The sequence below is a fragment of the Dermacentor silvarum genome, chromosome 5, assembly GCF_013339745.2.
Source record: "Dermacentor silvarum isolate Dsil-2018 chromosome 5, BIME_Dsil_1.4, whole genome shotgun sequence".
In the NCBI taxonomy this organism is placed as follows: domain Eukaryota; kingdom Metazoa; phylum Arthropoda; class Arachnida; order Ixodida; family Ixodidae; genus Dermacentor; species Dermacentor silvarum.
In genome coordinates this window covers 178,564,139-178,582,370 of record NC_051158.1, presented here as the reverse complement: position 1 = coordinate 178,582,370, position 18,232 = coordinate 178,564,139, and the positions used below count along the sequence as shown (strand labels likewise).

At 50.5% G+C, this 18,232-nt stretch overlaps 1 protein-coding gene across 1 annotated transcript; it reads left to right on the top strand.

The window, feature by feature from the left end:
* Positions 1–419: 419 nt before the first annotated feature.
* Positions 420–2,640, top strand: LOC125945827 (uncharacterized). The gene is made up of 2 exons (XM_049668132.1): positions 420–839; positions 1,615–2,640. Exons 1-2 carry the CDS (start codon positions 687–689, stop codon positions 2,638–2,640), a joined length of 1,179 nt encoding a protein of 392 aa, XP_049524089.1. The 5' UTR covers positions 420–686.
* Positions 2,641–18,232: the final 15,592 nt, after the last annotated feature.

Sequence of the window (18,232 nt, the reverse complement as noted above, 5' to 3'; positions counted from 1 at the left end):
CTGAAAGGCCAAGCATCAATTGCGATAGCAACTTAGCAGAGAGTTGTACGGAGTAAGGATAGTAGTTTTATCAGCTGCGTAAACTTGGACATGCAGCAGCACCAGCAACGCGCAGAACTGTTGTCGACGCCGTCGCTGTTTTGCCCGCGTTCGCACCGAACGCGCGCGGTGTCGGTGACTGTTGCCAGGGCCTCTGCGTCCCGCTCGGAGGTTTTCGATGTGATCAGAACGGGAAACTCGTCGAGCAGCGTCGTAAGTCTTTACCACCTTCTCGCCTCGCAACATATAATTGCGATAGCAATTATATGGACACTCCAAAGCGGAATTCAGCCGTCGGCGACGCCGTCGCCGTGAGATTACGTACGACGTCAACGGCGATGAAATCGTCACCGCGCTCCGGCAATGCCACCTAGAAAAAAAGTTCAGGCCCACTCGCTCTTCCGGCCGTGGGCTGTGACGTCAGTCAGTCTTGACCATCGTGTTTGATCGCACAGACGTGCCTACGCCTGCTCACGCCGTTGGAACAGCTGCATTACTAGCTTCACGAACCCTTTCAAGTTCTGCTGGTGCTGTTCTTGGCGAGTGAAGACCGTGTCCGTCTGTGTGTGTGTGTGAACTGCGGCATGGATGTGTGATGCGCTTTGTGCACGGGATATTCACGTAGTGTACGGCTGCAAACTCGCACGATGGGGCGATTCTGCGTGCCCAACTGTCGCGGCAACTATGACAACGGGCCGAAGGTTCGTGTGTTCTCCTTTCCAAAGGACGACCGAAGGGCGAAATGGGAGCGTGCCGTTCGTCGAGACGACATCGACATCCGTTCTCTCCGTGATGCGAAGGTATGCGCACATCCATGCTACATGCTTCTGAGTCATTCCTAAGGGCACCATCTCATACATGTCGCGTTCCTGCCCCAAAATAGTGATCTTGTGTGCACTGCTGAGTTAGCGTAAGCCTTGGCATTAGAAAATTTTTAGCTGAGCGTTGCTGACGATCACCAGCGCGATGATGTAGCGTCCCGACACAGTGAAGGGAGCTGCATGGATTTCGCGTTTTGGACGAACGTGTCTGCCGCGACGTGGTCAGCGTGGCTGCAAAAGGACGGTGTCAAGAATTAGACGCACCTTCCCGCTCGACTCAATCGAATTCATAAGCCGTGCGGGAGATGCGTTCTACGTTGCACCGCTCGCACGTAGAACTCGTCGAAATAAAGCAATAAACGCACGTAGCAGTACATTATAAAAATGGGCGTTTTCCCTTCCGTGTCAATAATATTTCGCTAAGTGCGCATAACCAGCATAGCACCGCGAGCTTCTTGTAACAGCTCTGATTTCTTGATTGAGAAAAGAGAAGGTGTGCTAGTATGTCTAGTCGTGAGATCTGTTTTGTACATAGTATTTCTTACCGCTGGTCCGACCACGTGTTCGCGGTACTATGCACCATTCTCGCCAGAACGTTCGCCTAATTTGTTTTCTTGAAATAAGTGGTAGTGCAAGACAGCCGAATTTAGATGCCAGTAGACACCTCAATGCCTTCCTTGTCTCATGCCGTAGTAGATAAGGGGCGTGCGGAGCAAAAAGCCTGTAATAAAGCGCTTTCTTAAATGGTTTTCAGGTGTGTGAGCTCCATTTCAAGCCGCAGTACCTTAGAACGACAACAACATACACCGATCCAAGAACCGGCAGGACAATAGAAGCTCCCATGCGGGCTACTCGGCTTACTCCGGACGCAGTACCGACAATATTTCCCAATGACCCAAGTTATTTGAGCGACTACGCACCAATGCGAGTGGGGCCAGACCAAAAGAGGAAACGCTTAGAAGCATCCCACCTAGAAAAAGCCATTCGACAGTCGATAGCACTGCATGAGGAAGAAGAGAGCCGCAATAAGCTGACGTTGTACGAGGACCTCGTATCGCCCCTGCAGGGACTCGGCCTCTCCACCTACTGGACTACAGTAAAAGCAGAGAATGCTGTACTGTTCGTGCACATAAGTGGCGAAGATCCACCAGACGTCGAAAGATCTGTCATTCTTAATAGGAACATGGAAATTACGGCCTTCTGGAGGAAAGTAAAAGTGCCTGCCAAGGACCACCTCATCCCAGCTACGCTGAACGATCTGCGCTGCCTTCACACCATACTTGACCGTATGAGCAGTTTCAAGGCTCCAGACGTTTGCGACAAGGAGGAAAAAGTGAAAACAACCTTCAGCTTGCTTTTCTCTCTGCTCGACGACATCAAGTTGGATGATCTTTTGCCGCAAGAGAAAACAGAAGCACTTGATTTCATAAAGGAGCATCTTGACCTACTGCACAGAAAGGACCACTCATTGCGATACTCTGCAGAGCTTTTAATATTCTCAAGTATTCTACACACTATTTCCCCACAGGCCTACCGATTCATTCGCGGTTCTGGCAAGATAGCACTGCCACATCGATCTACGCTCATGCGAATTTGCTCGCAATATAACGTGAACCCTGTAAATGAGCAGAACGATGAGGGGTGTTTGCGTTATGTGAAGAAGCGCTCAAGCCTTCTCAAACCACATGAAAAAATTGTCACTATAATGATGGACGAGATTCATATTCAGCCGTACTTTGAATACAAAGGCGGTTGGTTCAGTGACCGTGGCAGCGTCTAATTCCTCCGAAGCGGCCAAAACTGCGCATGTTTTTATGATTCAGTCGTTGCTGTCAGCGCACAAGGATGTTGCTCACATTCTGCCAGTAGTCAACATTGAAGCAATGCAACTGAATGCAGCCCTTCCAAAAACAATTTTAGAGATTGGAAATGCAGGACTTACTGTAATCGCCGTAATAACAGATAACAATTCCATAAACAGAAAACTGATGTCCTTGTTTTCTGAAACACGGACAGTTGATATTGTGCACCCTCACCCAGTGAACAATGCAAGACCGCTTTTTTATGTAGTAGACCCCGTCCACCTTCTGAAGTGCATCAGAAACAACTGGTTGAACCAGAATAATCCAGGAACGTGTATTTTCTACCCTGAAATTTTCAGCACATCATCGTTAATATGGGTTAATGGAGCATCTTTCAAAGCCATTCGAGACTTGCACGCTTCGGAGGAACACAGTGTCACAAAGTTTGGTTATGGATTGAGCTACAAAGCATTGCACCCATCGACCATTGAGCGGCAGAATGTGAAGCTTGTTTTAAAAGTTTTTAGTTCATTTGTGGTGGAGGCTCTAAAAATTCGCGGAGACGAGCTCAATTTAAAATACGCCGAAGGGACAGTGCACTTCATTGACCTAATTTTGAAGAGGTGGAATGTCGTCAACCTGAAAAGCCCCTCCAAGGGCCGCTGCCTAATAGATCCTCTCGAGGACCCAGTCAGGAGTTTCACTGGCAAGCAGATAGAATTTCTTAATAATTTTTTGCATTGGTTGGACACATGGCGAGACATCAAGGTGGATACAGGCGCACTATCCACGGAAACGCACTCAGCATTGCGGCTGACTTGTTAATCATTTGTAGAGCTGTGCCGTTACTGCCCTGAAGAACTGAATTTTGACTACGTGTTGCTAAGGCAAATTTCTTGAAGAAAGGTTCGAACAGTACCGGCGGCTGTCAGGAACGAATTATCACATCTTAATACAGCAAGTGTTCGAGTCGGACAAAAAAAAACTGAGAACTGAGGGTACAGGACAGTTTGGTATTTCCAGATATGCAAGAATTACAGAAGTCATGTGCTGTGGCACTTGACGGGGCTCAATTGACAGATGAGTACGGTATTGTCACGTAGTATAGTGACGGTAAAGAAAACAGTCGTAAAACTGTGTATGACGAAACTGGTTATTTATTGGGCGAGCCTGTGCCCACAAAAGCAAGCTACACTCAAAGCACAACGATAGCGGCGAACACATTCGGCGATCGTCGAAAATCTGATCAGCGGCGAAACGCGTCGGCTTTTATGCCTGAGTCATCGAAGGTTCTAGATTAATCCCTGATGCCCGCGTGTCTTCCAGAAAGTTCTAGACAATTCGCGTCGGTCATACAATCAGATAACATAAGCGTCGGTGAAAACAGGCAACGGAGACAAGCATCGACAACGTTCTAGAAACATCCGACACAGGCGCGTCCTGCGCCGAGCGATAACGTTTAACATTTGTTAGCCGGTGGAAAGCGGCCACCGGTGAAAGATAAACATGTATACGTGTCAATACGCTCCCCTTACAAAGCATTGTCCCGATGCTACAAACAAATGTGAAAGCGAAAACAAAACCATGCGTACAGAAAGGGACAAAAATAACAAAGCAACAAAGGACCTAAGTTCGTCAGCAGCCGTAGAAAGGCTTAAGACGCACCACGTGGATGACTTCGGGTCGTGAGCGGCGCCGCTGTGTTTGCGAAATGCCGTCTGGCACGACCTCATAGTCCAGTGCGCCAATCCTTCGGATAATCTTGTAGGGTCCGAAATAGCGTCGTAGCAGTTTCTCGCTAAGTCCTCGCCGGCGTATCGGAGTCCAGACCCAAACACGGTCGCCGGGCTGGTACTCGACGTAGCGTCGTTGAAGATTGTTGTATCGGCTGTCGGTCCTCTGCTGGTTCTTGATGCACAGGCGGGCGAGCTGTCGACCTTCTTCCGCACGCTGCAAATAGGTGGCAACGTCGAGATTTTCTTCGTCGGTTACGTCCGGTAGCATGGCGTCAAGCGTTGTTGCCGGGTTCCTTCCGTAGACCAGGTTGAACGGCGCCATGTGCGTCGTTTCTTGCATGGCCGTGTTGTATGCGAAGGTCACGTACGGAAGGATGGCATCCCACGTCTTGTGTTCCACGTCGACGTACATTGCCAGCATGTCGGCGATGGTCTTATTTAGGCGCTCGGTGAGGCCATTCGTCTGCGGGTGGTAGGCGGTGGTCCGGCGATGGCTTGTCTGGCTGTTGCGCAGGATGGCTTGAGTTAGTTCAGCCGTGAAGGCCGTACCTCTGTCGGTGATGAGGACTTCTTGGGCACCGTGACGCAGGAGGATGTTCTCGACGAAGAATCGGGCTACCTCGGCAGCACTGCCTTTGGGCAAGGCTTTTGTTTCGGCGTAGCGGGTGAGGTAGTCCGTAGCTATGACGATCCATTTATTCCCGGACGTCGACGTCGGAAAAGGCCCCAGTAAGTCCATCCCGATCGGCTGGAACGGTCGGCGAGGTGGCTCGATCGGCTGTAGAAGGCCGGCTGGCCTTGACGGCGGTGTTTTGCGTCGCTGACAGTCTCGGCATGTCCTTACGTAATGGGCGATATCGGCAGAGAGGCGAGGCCAGTAGTATTTTTCTTGTACCCTCGCGAGCGTGCGGGAAAAACCGAGGTGTCCAGCCGTTGGGTCGTCATGGAGAGCTTGCGTCCTCAGCCCTCAGCACCCTCATCGCTCAGCACCATCGCTCAGCACCATCGCTCAGCACCCTCAGCACCCTGAGGGTACCACGAAGAGGTAGTTGGCTCGGAGAGGCGAGAAGTTCTTCTTTAGAAGAATGTCGTTTTGCAAGAAAAACGACGCCAATCCCCGCCTGAACACCTTCGGCACAATGACGGTCTTGCCTTCCAGGTAGTCTACAAGGTTCCTTACTTCCGGGTCGGCGCGCTGTTGTTCCGCGAATTCGTTGGCACTGGTGGGTCCCAAGAAAGTGTCGTCATCCTGGTCGTCCTGTGGTGGCGGTTCGACGGGGGCGCGAGACAAGCAGTCGGCGTCAGAGTGCTTTCACCCGGACTTGTAAACGACGGTGATGTCGAATGCTTGAAGTCTCAGACTCCATCGTGCGAGGCGACCTGAAAGATCCTTCATGATCGCTAGCCAACACTAGGCGTGGTGGTCGCTCACAACTTTAAAGGGCCTGCCATAGAGGTAGGGGCGATACTTTGATGTAGCCCAGATGAAGGCGAGGCACTCCTTTTCTGTTGTGGAATAATTTGCTTCCGCCTTCGATAGCGACCAGCTAGCGTAACTTACAACCCTTTCAAGTCCGTCAGTCCTCTGCACAAGAACGTCGCCGAGTCGTACGCTGCTTGCGTCGGTGTGGACTTCGGTATCCGCGTTTTCGTCGAAATGCGCAAGTATTGGCGGCGATTGCAGGCGTCGCTTCAGTTCTTCAAATGCTTCGACTTGCGGCATCTCCCACTTGAACTCGACGTCGACCTTCGTGAAATAAGTCAGTGGCTCAGTGATCCGTGAAAAATTCTTGACGAAGCGCCTGTAATAGGCGCACAGTCCAAGAAATCTACGCACTGCCTTCTTGTCAGCGGGCGGAGGAAAGTTGGAGATGGCCGCAGTGTTCTGAGGGTCGGGGCGCACTCCAGACTTGTTGATGACGTGGCCGAAAAACAAGCGCTCCTCAATGCGAAGCGGCAATTTTCTGGCTTTAACGTAAGTCCGGATGTTTTGATTGCTTGAAGAACTGTTTCAAGGCGCCGCAGGTGTTCTTCGAAGCTTGAGGCAAACACAACGACATCGTCCAAATAGACGAGGCAAGTCTGCCACTTCAAGCCTACCAGTACTGTATCCATGACGCGTTCGAAAGTCGCAGGTGCCGAGCAAAGACCAAACGGCATGACCTTGAACTCGAACATTCCGTCTGGTGTTACAAAGGCAGTCTTCTCCCAGTCCCTGTCGTCGACTTCGATTTGCCAGTAGCCGGTTTTGAGGTCCATCGACGAAAAATACTTTGCGTTGTAGAGTCGATCCAAGGCGTCGTCAATCCGTGGGAGGGGGTATACGTCCTTCTTCGTGATCTTGTTGAGGCGACGATAATCGACGCAGAAACGTAGGGTTCCATCCTTCTTCTTCACTAACACCACGGGGGACGCCGACGGACTCTTGGACGGCTGGATGATGTCGTCGCGTAGCATTTCGTCGACTTGTTGCCTTATGGCCTCGCGTTCGCGCGCCGAAACTCGGTACGGGCTCTGACGGAGTGGGCGGACATTTTCGTCGGTTATGATGCGGTGCTTGGCGACAGGGGTTTGCCGAACTTTTGACGACGACAAGAAGCAGTCCTTGTATTGCAGGATCAGAGCTTTTAGTTGTTCTTTCTTATGCCTGGTAAGGTTCTGATTGACGTCGAAAGTTGGTTCAGGTATTATAGTCGTCGTTGCAGGTGCACTGGAATCTGTGAAGGCGAAAGCACTGCTGGCTTGTACTATTTCGTCGATGTAAGCGACCGTGGTGCCTTTGTTAATGTGCTTGTATTCGGGGTTGAAGTTCGTGAGCATCACCGTTGCTTTCCCTGCACGTAGCTCAGCTATGCCTCTAGCGACGCAAATTTCACGGCTGAGCAGTAAGTGATGATCGCCCTCGATGACGCCCTCCATGTCTGCAGGCACTTCAGTACAGACGGAAATCATTACGCTGGAGCGCGGCGGAACCGTGACTTGTTCTTCTAGCACATTCAAGGCATGGTAACTGATGCTTGTATCCGGTGGTATCACGTTGTTCGTTGAAAGCGTTATCGACTTGGACCTTAAGTCGATGACTGCATCGTGTTGGTTTATAAAGTCCGCGTCTAGGATGACATCCCTGGAGCAGTGCTGCAGGATTACGAAGCTCGCCGGGTAAGTGTGGTTGTTTACCGTAACTCGCACTGTGCAGATTCCAGCCGGCGTTATTAGGTTGCCTCCCGCTGTCCGGATATCGGGTCCTTGCAAGGTCAATTTCACCTTCTTCAACTTGGCGGCGAACGGGCCATTGAAGACAGAATAGTCGGCTCCAGTGTCGACGAGAGCGGTGACACTATGACCATCGAACAGCACGTCTAAGCCGGTAGACCGTCGTCTAGCATTATGGTTATGTCGTGGCGTCAGATCACGGCTGCGCCGGCTTCCTCCGCTGCTGCTACGTCACGTCGGCCAGTCTTCTTGCGGCGGCGAGGTGTTGTCTTCAAGGCTCTATCCAGGCGGCGTGCTGATACCTCGTCGTGATGATTCACGAATCTTCTTCGTGGACGGCGGAAGATCTTCGCCATTGCGTCGTACAGCAACCTCACCTCCATAGGTTGCTGCTTTCAGTTTCCCGGATAGGGGCTCACGGACCGGCCCCGAGCTGGTGTATGGTCGGCACTGCGGCGACAGGTAGCGTCCCGGCGATGGCGAACGCGATGGACGTCGGGGTCTCCACTGCGTTCCGGCGATGTAGTCGGCGATATCACGTGGCCGCTCGCCAAGCTGCGGACGTGGCGCGTTGACGGCGAACCCTCGTAGGCCCATCTCGCGGTATGGGCATCGGCGGTAGACATGGCCGGCTTCCCCGCAGTGATAACACAGCGGGCGGTGGTCGGGGTCGCGCCAAATGTCTTTCTCGGGCAGCTGCGCTGGGCGACGGGCGGGCGTGCTGGCGGCGGCGGCGGCGGACGACGGAACTGTGTCGTTACGGGGCTCTGGCGCGAGCGCGGAGGGGGTCCTTGACGGCGGGTGACGGCTGCATAGGTCATTGCCTCCGGTTGTGGTTGATACGATGCGGGAACTTCTGGCACTTCAAGTGACAGCTGAACCTCTTCTTTAACTATGTCAGCGATCGAGGCCACCTGAGGCGGCGACCTTGGACATAACTTCTGTAACTCTTCCCGTACGACCACTCTGATCGTCTCTCGCAGGTCGTCGGCGCTTAGCGCTTGAGCTTCGGCGTAGTTGGTCAGGGCACGGCGGTTGTATTGCCTGGCGCGCATTTCAAGCGTCTTCTCGATCGGTACGTATGGCCTCCGAAGCAAATTCTGCGACAGTCTTGGGCGGGTTGCGCGTCAATCCGGCGAATAGTTGCTCCTTGACACCCCGCATCAAGAACCGAACTATCTTTTCTTCAGACATGTCGGGGCGGCATAGCGGAAGAGGCGAGTCATCTCCTCCGTGAAGATCGTGCGATGTTCTCGTTCGGCAATTGAACTCTGGTTTCTAAGAGAACTTCAGCCCTTTCCTTTCGTACGACACTCGTGAAAGTTCTCACGAAGTTCTCACGAAATAGGTCCCATGTCACCAGGGTAGCCTCTCTGTTCTCAAACCTGGTCCGAGCAGCGTCATCCAACCAAAAATAAACATGGCGCAGCTTGACGTCCTCGCTCCATTTGTTGAATGTCGCGGTCCTCTAGTATGTCTCCAGCCAGGTTTCAGAGTCTTCAGCCGATGATCCACAGAAGGTCGGTGGCTCCCGAGGTTGTTGCAGCAGGATGGGGGACGCAGGGGCTGCCATTGGGGTCGTTGACTTCGATCGCTGCGGTCTTCTCGGGAAGAAATCCGTACTACGGTAGAAGTCCTTGCTGCCTACGGCTAGCTCGCTGGTACTTGGTGACGTTGGCGTTGTCTTCTGGTTTCGGACTTGGATCGCAGCTTTGCGGGGGCGTTCAGTGCATGAACGAACTAGCACCTCCACCAGATGTCACGTAGTATAGTGACGGTAAAGAAAACAGTCGTAAAACAGTCGTAAAACACAGTCGTAAACTGTGTTTCCACAATCCCTTGAAAAAAGTTCGTTTAAACCTTCCATTACTGGCGCACCCTTCATCTTGTTCTCCTTGTACCTGTACACCCGTCCCATTCGTTTCATCTGTTAAATACCTGGGTGTCTTACTCGACAGTGACTTCGCCTGGAATTCCCACCTAGCTTACGTATGCTCAAGGCTTCGTGCAGTTTCAGGTACCTTATACAACATTAGATATTATATGCCTTTTTCAGTTCGTAAAATGATTCTACAAGCACTGGGTTATAGTATACTTCGTTATGGAATTACGGTTTTCGGTCACTGCGCGATTCGATGGAAAAACAGAATAAACTCTATCCTTCGATCTATTCTGAAAATAATTAGCTACGATTTGGGCTTACCTTCAGGCATTGACCTTTTCAAGGCATTAAGGTGCTCAAATTTTAACGCCCTTCTCAAAGAAACGGCTATCCTGAGGCATTTTTGGTCAAACAAATATAAGGTCGAATATGTTTCTGCGCGCTGTCTCCGTCCTAAAGATCGCTTTCGCGTGATCCGCTGCTCTACCAGATACGGTCAGCGCACTCGTAATTACTTTATCCCCTCCTGTCTCAATCAACTACCACCAAGTGCGTTTCGCGTGAAAACAAAATATAAGCTAAAGCAAGTTCTTCGTCGCATTGGTCTTTAATAGTTTAGCACTCCGCCTTCCCTTGCAGGTTCACTCTAACCAAAGATAACTTTCTGACATGAACGCCTTAAGAGGACGACATATGGTTCGGCCACTGCATCATACAGGTGCCGAAGTGTAAGAATATACTGTGAAGACAGTAACTTGTTAGTTTTTACTTTTTTATATTTGAGCATTCTGTATCCTACTGGCGTCATATGTATTTTTCTATCATGTGCTCTTTTTCAGATGTTATTACTGGTTCTCAGGGCGATTTTTCAATATTGTATAACATAATCGCCATTTCGTTGCTTTGTATTGCGAGCGCCACCTCACACTATATTTCCTTCTAACTTACGTTTTTTTCTCTTTGTCTTTTATTTCCGTCCTCGTTGCTGCTGGGGTTCTTCCTTAATTTTTCCTCAACTGGCTTATTCCTGCCAAAATGTGTTTTTACATATTCTGTTGGGTCTGCGATATAGCAGTTTTGTAAACGCTGCCTGTCGGCTCTGCCCTTCAAGCCCAATGCGGCTTTGGCAGGCCTATCATGTATTGATGCCAATGAAATTCTGCTAATAAAGTATTATTATTATTATTATTATTATTAACTGTGTATGACGAAACTGGTTGTTTATTGGGCGAGCCTGTGCCTACAAAAGCAAGCTACACTCAAAACGCAACGATAGCGGCGAACACATTCGGCGATCGTCGAAAATCTGATCAGCGGAGAAACGCATCGGCTTTTATACCTGAGTCATCGAAGGTTCTAGATTAATCCCTGATGCCCGCGTGTCTTCCAGAAAGTTCTAGACAATTCGCGTCGGTCATACAATCAGATAACATAAGCGTCGGTGAAAACAGGCAACGGAGAGAAGCATCGACAACGTTCTAGAAACCTCCGACACAGGCGCGTGCTGCGCCGAGCGATAACGTTTAACATTTGTTAGCCGGTGGAAAGCGGCCACCTGTGAAAGATAAACATGTATACGTGTCAGTATAAAGATATCAGACCGTGACATAACAAATAAATAGTCAATTTCGCCAGTAACCCCATACATGGCTGGCTTTTGCGCCCATGCTGCGTTAAGAAAGCTGCCTTGTGAGTATTGTGCCAAGAACATTACATCTCAGGACCGGGAAATTCAACATGAGAGCAATCAGCTCATTGAAAACCTTTCGAGAGGCGCTCTGAAGTTTCCCAAGCAGGCTGTCTTAATGCAGTTTTATTGCGATAGCAATTATATGGACACTCAAAAGCAGATTTCTGCCGTCGGCGTCGCCGTCGCCGTGAGGTTCCGTATGACGTCATTTGGAGATGAAATCGTCGCCGCGCGCCGAACGCTGTATGTGCGAGTGAAAGGGCGCGAGGGGCGCGTCTTTCACGGGGAGTGAACGCACGGCGGAGAACAAACGCGCGTTCTGCGCCGTGCTCGCTTAAGGGCTGCAGAAGTAGGCGTCTCTTTTCTCCTTTACAATCACCATATATGTAGAGCAAACGCGCCTTCTTCAGACGCGCGAGAGGCCGTGGGGGAGGGGGAGGGAAGGGAGGCGCCGTTTAGCTGCGGCACCAAGTGCCTATTTATATCAGAGGCTCCAGCAACAGTCACCAACGCCGCACGCATTTTGAGCTAACGCGGGCAAAACGCCGATGGCGTAGACAACAGTTCTGCGTGTTGTTGCTACCAAAGCCGCTCACCTTACTTCGTATGACATTGCTGTGTTGCTATCGCATTCATTGCTTCGCCCTTAGGGCGAAACTGTGACATTTTTTCATGCCCACATTGTACTTGAACAGCTTACCAAAAAAGAGAATGCAACGCGTTTTCATGCCACGCCAAATCAGAGACGGCCACTTGTGGCTGTCACAAGACACTTTTGTGAAACTGAAAATTTCGATGTTTGTTTCAATGACCATCGCCCAGACACTGTGTTGAATAATATACTTGCGGCAGCAGCGAACACTCTCCTAAATAACTATGTGTCTGTGAAGACAGATGTTCTATAGAGCGCAAAAGCGCAGGCACAACATAGAAAAGTGCAGAAATTAAGAAAATGAGTATTAACAAGATTCTGCGCATCTTCTGGAACAGTGTGTCTTGTGTGTGATTGTGTGTGTGTGTGTGTGTGTGTGTTTGTGTAAATAAAGAACAAAGAAAGAGTAAAATTTATTTTATTTGTTTCATCAATTCATTGGGCCATCAAACTTTTCTCCTATAAATCGGTCGCGCGTTTTATAGCGTACAATCTTATTTTATTGCGATAGCAATTATATGGACACTCAAAAGCAGATTTCTGCCGTCGGCGTCGCCGTCGCCGTGAGGTTCCGTATGACGTCATTTGGAGAAGAAATCGTCGCCGTGATGATAAGTGGTTCTTGAGGGAAAGGGAAAGGTTGGCGCTATCTTCTGCAGCCCTTGAGGGAGCACGGCTCAGCGCCAACGGGGAGGGGTAAGTGGGAGCGAATGAAGGGATAGAGTGGAGTCGCCATGGCTGGGCGAAGCAAAACCGGCAGGCATAGGCGGCACGTATCAGGCCGAGATGGAAGGCCTTGGTGTGCTGCAGAGTCTGCAGGGGTGTTGTGCCAGGCCGGTCAGGCCCGGGGTGGGGTGGGAGGCCGTGAGGCCTTCCCGCTTGTAGAAATGTCCTTAGAGGCGTGCGGAGAGCCCTGACGAGTCAAGGAACTCCACGACGCCTCGAAGTGCAGAAAGGTGGTGTCGGCCGGGGAAGAGGAGATCTTCCTCCTTGCCAGAGGGGAGGCCCAGGCGGCAAGGAGGAAGATCTCCTCTTCCCCGGCCGACACCACCTTTCTGTGCGATGATGATGATGATAAGTGGTTCTTGAGGGAAAGGGAAAGGTTGGCGACGAACGCTGTATGTGCGAGTGAAAGGGCGAAAGGGGCGCGTCTTTCACGCGGAGTGAACGCACAGCGGAGAACAAACGGCGCGTTCTGCGCCGTGCTCGCTTAAGGGCTGCAGAAGTAGGCGTCTCTTTTCTCCTTTACAATCACCATATATGTAGAGCAAACGCGCCTTCTTCCGACGCGCGAGAGGCCGTGGGGGAGGGGGAGGGAAGGGAGGCGACGTTTAGCTGCGGCACCAAGTGCCTATTTATATCAGAGGCTCCGGCAACAGTCACCAACGCCGCACGCATTTTGAGCGAACGCGGGCAAAACGCCGACGGCGTCGACAACAGTCCTGCGCGTTGCCGGTGCTGCTGCATGTCCAAGTTTATACAGCTGATAAAGCTAGTATCATTACTCCGTATAGCTCTCTGCAAATTTGCTATCGCACTTGATGCTTCGTCTTTCAGGTGAAACTGCGACAACTTTTTTTATTGCGATAGCAATTATATACACACTCCAAAGCAGATTTCTGTCGTCGGCGTCGCCATCGTCGCCGCCGTGAGGTTCCGTATGACGTCAACGGCAATGAAATCGTCGCCGCGCTCCGGACGCTGTATGTGCGAGTGAAAGGGTGCGAGGGACGCGCGCTTTCACGGGGAGCGAACGCACGTCGGAGAGCAAACGCGCGTTCTGCGCCGTGCTCCCTGAAGGGCTGCAGAATTAAGCGTCTCTTTCCTCCTCTCCATATATAGAGAGCACACGCAACCTTGTCCGTCGTGCGAAAGGCTGGGGGGAAGGGAGGGAGGGGAGGCTGCGGCACTAAATGCGTATTTATATAAAAACGCCGCGCGCGTTTGGTGTGAACGCGGTCAAAACGCCGACGGCGTCGACAACAGTTCTGCGCGTTGCTGTTGCTGCTGCATGTCCAAGTTTATAATACAGCTGACAAAACTACTATCATTACTCCGTATCGCTCCCTACTAATTTGCTATCGCAATTGGTGCTTCGCCTTTCGTGTGAAACGGCGAGAATTTTAGATGCGAGAGCACCTTACGCTTGGGGCAGTGTCCGTTCTGCGGCGTCCGCACCCATACTGCGCATGCGCAACTCTCCCCCATTCTCATCTCCTACGCAGGTGTGCGCTCTCCTCCCCTCTCCCCTTCTCCGCCACAGGTGCGGCGCAGCAAATGATTGCATATAACTCTCTCACTCTCTCTCTCTCTCTGTAAAGGTACGCGGGTAGGAAGCGCAAGTGTCGCGGCGCAGTATAAAGCGCGCGTTCGCTGTGCTTCCGTCACCGATTCCTAGCGCACCAACGCTAGGAATCACGTACGATATCTAAACAAAAACGCAACAACCCCGTACAAGCGTATCCTCTCTTCTCAATACATTCTCTCACTCTAACTTTCATTGGATTGTGTTGCCAGGTGAAACGAAACCGAAACTCGATGCGGACCCCCGCGATGTTTTCGCATCCTACCATGGTTGCCTGTAGGGTGAGATGATGTGATTTTTTTATATAAATACGCATTTACAGCCGCAGCTAAACGTCGCCTCCCCTTCGTCACCTCCCCGTCGCCATCTTCTAGTCGCGCGCAATGCTCCGGAGGGAGGGTAGAGAGGGGCGGTGGGGGGGACATTCTACTCCGGGCGGCCCGAGCAGCCGTGGGCGCCCGCCCGTGCCGCAAGGCTCCGGGATGAGGATAGGCTGCGCGCGTTGCCCGGGCCCACGGAGGCCCACACATTCTGAAACGCCGGCTACTGCTTCACGGAGTGTTCGCCAGACGGCGCTACGAATGATGAAAAACTCTGCAGCGGAGAGGCGGGCCCAACAAACCGAAGGAGCAAAGGCGCGGGGACTCTCTCGCGGCACCTGCTTGTCAGCTGCTCCGCGCACGCCCTGACGCCTGTAGCGCGCATAGCTCTTGCGGTTCACGGAGTGACGTTAGCAGGAGAAACAAGTCATGTATCACTTTATACCTAATACCTAGACCCTAATACGGTCTCCTGAAGAAAAGCTACAAAAAGGAATCGTTGCCTGGGCGGAAGAGGTCGCCGCAGACAACCGGCCACCTACAACGCTCTGAAAACTTTTTTATAAAGTTGTTTCCTCCTCCTCCTGTATCACTTTATTTATTTTTTTATACAGGCCACATGCAGGTCATTTGTCAGGTGGCCTACATGGAACTTTACAAGGCACAGGAACAGAAAATAAACAAAGACTGAAAGAAAAACTATAGCAAATGGTAAGGCGATATAATGGCAGTTCGGGTGGTCTCAAGCAATGACAGACGACAGCGAAAAGAAGCTTTTAATGCAAAGCTGACGTTTATGACTCTTTTTATCTGAGCACGCATCAAGTGCTAAGATGCTTCGCTTGCTTCTTTGTTTCTCGCGTGCATAAAAGCGCTACCGCGTGTTTATTTGCGCTTTTATTGTTTGTGCGCATATATTTTTTGTTTGATGGCTGTCAAATTGAGACGGTCGAGGGTCCACGTTTGTAGCAGACGACACGCTCTGCGGGTGCCGCGCTGCCCGTTTTGCGCCGCCGTCGCCGCCGCTGGTCTCCGCCACTCAGCGCATGCGCACATGGAAGCAAGCTGTTGAGTGTTTTGCACGCGCCTCGAGAGATGGCGCTACGCGATGTATAATTTGCGTTGCACGGTTTGTCCCGAACGAATGCGTTGCGCCGCGGCGGAGTCGGCGCTGCTGTTTATCTTACTCCGTGCCCGGGCCGCATTATCTTGAAACCATCTGCGGCGGGGACAGAGTCTGCCCTGCGCAGCATTTTTGCGCCTTAGTTTACGTTGATGTAAGCAGAAGCACGAAGGTCAATTCGCTCGCTGCTGCTGCCGCGCTTAATCACTCCAGTGTTTTGACACCGAGTGTCCGCGGCCATCGAGTGAGGTGCATTCATATTTCCTTGTGCGCGCGTTACACCATACTTGTTAATTTAAATAGTATATCTATGTTTAGAAGTTGATACGACCGATAAAGCTACCATACTTACTTCATATAGATGTCCACTAGTTAGCTATCACAATGAATGGTTGACCTTCCGGGCGAAACTGCGACTTTTCTGTTCTTTTTTTTCTGTCCTCTTCTTTTTTTAATTTTAATGGGCTAACCTTGTTAGAGTACTTAACGCACTTTCCGGGGGCTATGTATCTTGGTATCTATGTTTGTAGCTAACCACTTCCTCACCCCCTGGGTCACGGGAACGTCAGTGGTTGAATCAGTAGCTGATCAGGCTACAGTGCTGAAGTAAGAAGGATCGAAACCAACCATCGGACCAACTTGGGTCAACCAGCATGTGGGAATGTGCACATACGGGCCGCTTTTCAATGAACCTCTTTCACGCCGACATGTTTCACTGTAGAGTGGGATTGGCTGAAAAGCGAGCACACAGACAGAATGCAGGAAGAGGTCAAGAAAGTTGGCAAACAAATGCAGGATAATTAAAATTATAAATAGACAACCAGGAGTCACCAGAAAGTGAGAGAAACACACAGTGAATTGAATGCAAACAATGGAAACAAAAAGCCTGTGGAGATTTACAAGAATGAGAAGAAAGAAATTAAACGGGAAAATCTGTACGATAACACAAAGGGCAGTGCCTTGCTATTTGAAGCTCGAGCCGGTTGCCTAAGCACAAAAAGACACCTAAGCAAATATTCGGAACTAGATGAGGCATGTGTATCGTGCAGCGAAAATCCGGAGACCACTCAGGACATCCTAATGGAATGCAAAGGGATAAAAAGCGTGTATAGCATCCTGGAATAAATCAAGCAGGCTAGGTGGCTATTTGTCACTGTCCCGTTTCAAACAGGATGCCATTGAATCATCATTATCATCATCATCATGGCTACGTGCCGCTGTTCGAAGCAACTCTGGGGACGACTTGCTGCACGGGTATGTACCAGTAGGGTTGTGCCACTCTGCATTTAACTTCTTTGACGCCAGTACCTAGGTACAGTTAAAACTCAATCTGAGAAAACCCGATTTCCGGGTTCCAGATCTAATGAGGAAATTTACATTCCCCGGCAGGTACCCAAAGGGTGCAATGTTTTCATCAACCCGAATTAACGAAACTAGTTTAACCTAAATTATATAACTTAAACCAGTTTAGGAAAGTCTTTTTAAAAAATAGATGAGTAAAAAAGCGCTGATATATCGTTCTAATTTTGACGCAGAGGGATTTTTCTTCGAGTGTGCGCTCTAAAGCTCTCGGGTTAATACCTCTAGGCGCCCTAGTCCCAGCACTAGCTTTATTTTGACCAGGCTGCACACTGCGCCCATTCACGGAAAAACAGACTCAGCAGTCGGTAACGCTATACATACCAGATTTCATACGCGAAGGCGTGCTTTAGCGCTAAATACAATGCCGTGGTGCCTTTTGGGTGTTGCTACGTTACAATTTTAGATTTAGATGGACCGAGGAATGTCTTTCTCGATTATACGAACTTCCCGACTTCGTATTCTTGCCATAGTCCTCGTTCGTTCTCACTTACTGTAATTCTTTCCTGCCAATCTGCAACTATTGCCTCCACGTGCATGATATTTGAAGCCAGTTACTTCAGTGTTTTATTCGTTGCTTTTTTCTTCTCTTAGAATGCGTTTCATTAGTTCCCGCTGCGAACATTCACCCGCATCTGAGTTTGTGCCTGCATTTTGTTCCACGTCTCCGGATGTTAATAACATGAAGCGAGCAACAATTTACAACAATCCCGGAAAATAGCAACACAGCATTCTGGACTTGGGAGCACCGTCAGTGTCACGTCGTTGTGTCTAACTGAAGAGACTAAATGTTAATCACTAACCTGTGCGATCACAAAAATTTCATCAGCATCCGTGCTCGTTCGGTGCTTTCAAGTCCACTGAAGGGTGGTATGTAGAAACGGCTGCTGTTTTTATCCCAGTGCAACGAGTCTCCGTCGACGTCACCGTGCTGGTCAGGTGGTTCCAGTGCGGAGCACGTGGTAAAGATTCTTGCGACGTGTTTCGTCTGATTGAGCCAGCAGGGCAGACAGCCGGAGTTGGCAGCGCATGCGCAGACCTTGCGTTGACTAATCCACTCTTTGACAGCATGATCTGTGCGATCAGAAAAAAATTGACCAGCATCCGTGCTCGTTCGGTGCTTGCACGACCACTTGGAAGCACTTGCATGTATGTTCGTATCTAGGTATGCTTTTACCGAACCATTTTCCCGCCTACCTGGATCACTGGGTAGCTCATAGCGGCAATGGTAGCGCATCTGTCTGCTGCGCGGAGGAAACAAAGTTCGAAACCAACCGTTGTCCCAACATA

Excerpts from the sequence above, each read along its gene's own strand:
- LOC125945827 (XM_049668132.1), top strand. The coding sequence starts at position 687 with ATGGGGCGATTCTGCGTGCCCAACTGTCGCGGCAACTATGACAACGGG. Across the intron at positions 840-1,614 it reads GTTCTCTCCGTGATGCGAAG|GTGTGTGAGCTCCATTTCAA; the intron begins GTATGCGCACAT and ends AATGGTTTTCAG.